Source organism: Chaetura pelagica, unplaced genomic scaffold (genome assembly GCF_000747805.2).
Source record: "Chaetura pelagica isolate M959 unplaced genomic scaffold, ChaPel_1.0 scaffold2022, whole genome shotgun sequence".
In the NCBI taxonomy this organism is placed as follows: domain Eukaryota; kingdom Metazoa; phylum Chordata; class Aves; order Apodiformes; family Apodidae; genus Chaetura; species Chaetura pelagica.
This window is the reverse complement of record NW_009952468.1, coordinates 26,876-27,454: the sequence shown is the minus strand read 5'-3', so window position 1 is coordinate 27,454 and position 579 is coordinate 26,876. Positions and strand designations below refer to the sequence as shown.

The following is a 579-nucleotide window of genomic DNA, read 5'->3' as shown; positions in this document are numbered from 1 at the left end:
GGGGGTCCTGGCACAGGCACCCCCAGCCCAGAACCATCCCTGGCTCCAGATGGATGCCCCAGCCCCCTGGGTCCATCCCTGGTACCCTCATGGATGGATGGATGGATAGCAGGCAAGCAGATGGATGGAAGGATGGATTAGGGGCTGGGGTGCTGGGGGGGACAGGGAGGACAGAGGGGACAGGAGGAACACACAGGGGACACATAGGGGTCACACCTGGGGGCGCTGCCCCCAGCCCCACATACACTCTGAGTCCTCATTCTTGAAGTATCCAATGAGTTTGGGATCATCCTCAATGTTCTCAAAGGCCCGGAGCTCGTGGTCGCCTTCAATGAACTCCACCGGGTCCTCCAGCACCTGGGGGGCAGCAGGAGGGTCCCCAGGACACCCGGGGGCAGGGAGAGCAGTGGAGGGGGAGGTCAGGGCACTGGGGTCCTCCCCAGACACCTAAAGGAGGGTTGGGGGCCCAGACTCCTGGGTTCCCTCCTGAGATACTGGGGGGAGGCAACGGTTGTTGGGGGGGTCCCCGGACACGTAGGTCCCCTGGCAGGGTGGGGAGGGGGCTCTCACCTCCAGCAG

At 64.2% G+C, this 579-nt stretch overlaps 1 protein-coding gene across 1 annotated transcript in view; it reads right to left on the bottom strand.

Annotated features, from left to right (window-relative positions):
- Positions 1-210: 210 nt before the first annotated feature.
- The window catches only part of ATP1A2 (ATPase, Na+/K+ transporting, alpha 2 polypeptide), a 14,510-nt gene continuing 14,141 nt past the window's right edge, over positions 211-579 (bottom strand). The window contains exon 18 of the mRNA XM_010008593.1: positions 211-357. Coding sequence (XP_010006895.1) covers positions 211-357 — 147 coding nt within the window. The remainder of the gene's footprint in view (positions 358-579) is intronic.